Below are 2,500 nucleotides of genomic sequence, written 5' to 3'. Positions count from 1 at the left end.
TTCAATACCTTTTAGTTTCTAAACAACATTAAAAGGTGGGAGAGGGAGGGATGCTCGATTAATTCATTCAGTGTACCAACAATGTGTTACTGATTGTAGGCTGCTTTTTCATTCCTTTGTTTGTTTTTCTCTCAATAGAGGGGAGCATTTATTATTATTCTTGGCTCAGACAGTGGCTCGTCAGACTGTCGAACAACGCCAATTCCGACCGCACCGCAGTGCCTCAGAGTCTCGCCCTAAAACAAAGAGTAAATCACTTGGTGTGAGTGCATCTAGCCCACCCCTCCCTGATCATGATCTGGATCCTCCTAAGTTCGCACGTAGGGCTCTTGAGTTTATCTTGCAAGACTGGAGAGCTGTAAGTGCAATGATGAGAGATGGATATCGACCACTTGCAGATTTAAGGTAGGCCAAATTAACCTGAATGATGGAAATAAACCTTACTGTGTTAATGGCTTATATAAAAAATGCTTAAAAAAAAGATTATTATCCTTTTCGGAAAGTACGTAATAATGAAGTAATCTCGTTTTTCTTGTGATGGAGGTAGCGAGGCTTCAAATGCATATTGTCAGTTTTAATCAGGTGATCGACCAGTTACATGTCACCTTAATTTTAAGCAGGATGCTCTGCTGTGGTTGTTTGTATTTCAGTAGATGGGATTGGTGCATTTGAATCCTTGCTGTTTTAGTTTGTTGTTCCACTGCCATTGGTCAGGTTTGCCTTGGGAAAACCTGAAGAATGAGTTAGAGATTTCGGATTTTGCACGTTTTTCCTGTGATGATTATGAAAAATGTTATTGATACATCAATAGATTTCAAGTTAAGACTTATTTGTTTTCTTCTTCTTACTGATTATGTATTATTACCTGATCTCTTGGGGAATGCATCATTGTCTTGTGGGCTTTCGTTATCTGACCAAGCCACAATGACGTCACGGTCTTGCGGCGCTTACGTCCAAATTGACAAAGTAAAAACAGATTGTTTTAGCCAGGACAAGAATTCAAACTAAAAAAGGACAGTTTCTCTTCAAAGCTAAAGGTGAAGGAGAAATGAAACTAGGAAGTAGTGATATCTACTCGAAGAAATGTTGCCCTAAAAGATAAAATCCAACAGTACCCCATCACCACTCATAGTGATAGTTACAAGACAGAAATTATGGAAAAAGAGCCATTTTCCTCATTTGTCCTACATGCTTCATTTAAACAGCAAATGATTTAAATTTCAATGGGATTTTCGAGAAAGACAGCATTATTTAAGAACACTTTTTGAAACGGTTGTCTTAAATTTAAAAGTCGCAAAACAGACCATACAATTAAACAAACTAAAAAAAAAGCTTCTCGGGAATTAGAATCTGTGGTTTCTGATGGGTGTTGATCTGTAAAAAGCCACTCGAGTTGTGGCACTGGAAGGTTGTTTTTTTGCATTTCCTGTCTTTTTATTTTGCAAGAAATAGACAAAATTAGTACTTAAAACAATGTTTATAATGAACCTTAGTAAGTGTCAAGTGTATTTAGCGTTGGTGCACTAATTGGGACACCGCTATACAGAAACCGAATCAACTCATCAAATGGTGGTTTGTTTTTGAGCAGAGGGGAGTACCCTCAAGAAAACCTCTCGGAGCAGAGTTGAGAACAAACTCAAACAAACCCACTTTGGTGGGAGGCAAGTGCTCTCACTGCTGCGCCAAAAGACTGCTTTGGAAGGATGCTTGGTTCCACTAGAAAGTTAATTTTTTTATAGTGTATGTGTTTTGAGGTTGTTTATGCTCAAGTAATCATATTCTTTTTTTGATAAAAAACAGCATGGTAGGAAATGGGCCAGAACAGGGGAGTTGCTTGTCCAGTCAACCAGGAACTGTGAGACTAGATGCATTCACACATTGTCTGTTAGCCAAGTGTGCCCCTGAGGTAATAATATTGAATTTGAGGCATTTGATAATATTTTGCAAATAATGTTTCGCCGAGGCAAAAACCAGGCCGTGCCTTGTCTTCATTGATTCTGCGGATGGAATTTTTTTCTTCCACTTTTCTGAAGTTTTAAAGTTTGAGGAAAAAAATACAGTTTTTTTCACGCATGAGAACAAGTTCCTTAAATGCAACAATTGAGTCTGAGATTATTTCAGTCTGCAGTCACAGTGTAGTACATTCACTTCAGTTTGTTGTTTACATCTCTTTTCATAGATTCTGGATCCTCTTCTGCTAACACTTGTGACCGCTATAGAAAATTCTGCTGACCCTTACCAATCTGAAGAGAGGAATCTGGCTCTGCGCTTCATCAGATCAGTAGCCAGAGTTTTTGTCGTGTTGTCATCTCAAATGACTCCTCCAAATGGCAAACGCAAAGTGTAAGTGTTTCTTTGAAGAGTTTCTTGTTTGTTTATCTGAAAGAAATCTACCCTTTACTTGGCTCAATATACATGTTGCTAAGGTCAGTGTGTTGGTGTCTGCCATTTTTTATATATTGCGTAACCGTTAGTCCTGCAATTGTTATCTTCCATCAAA

The 2,500-nt window shown here is 38.3% G+C and overlaps 1 protein-coding gene across 2 annotated transcripts in view; it reads left to right on the top strand.

The window, feature by feature from the left end:
• LOC138032115 (E3 ubiquitin-protein ligase UBR5-like) overlaps positions 1 to 2,500 on the top strand; it is a 94,775-nt gene that overhangs the window by 55,818 nt on the left and 36,457 nt on the right. For both annotated transcript variants that reach the window (XM_068879706.1, XM_068879708.1), the window contains 3 exons: positions 139 to 405; positions 1,801 to 1,906; positions 2,180 to 2,343. In XM_068879706.1, coding sequence (XP_068735807.1) covers positions 139 to 405; positions 1,801 to 1,906; positions 2,180 to 2,343 — 537 coding nt within the window. The remainder of the gene's footprint in view (positions 1 to 138; positions 406 to 1,800; positions 1,907 to 2,179; positions 2,344 to 2,500) is intronic.

This window comes from Montipora capricornis, chromosome 14 (assembly GCF_036669925.1).
Source record: "Montipora capricornis isolate CH-2021 chromosome 14, ASM3666992v2, whole genome shotgun sequence".
Classification (NCBI taxonomy): domain Eukaryota; kingdom Metazoa; phylum Cnidaria; class Anthozoa; order Scleractinia; family Acroporidae; genus Montipora; species Montipora capricornis.
This window is presented reverse-complemented; position numbering and strand designations above follow the sequence as displayed.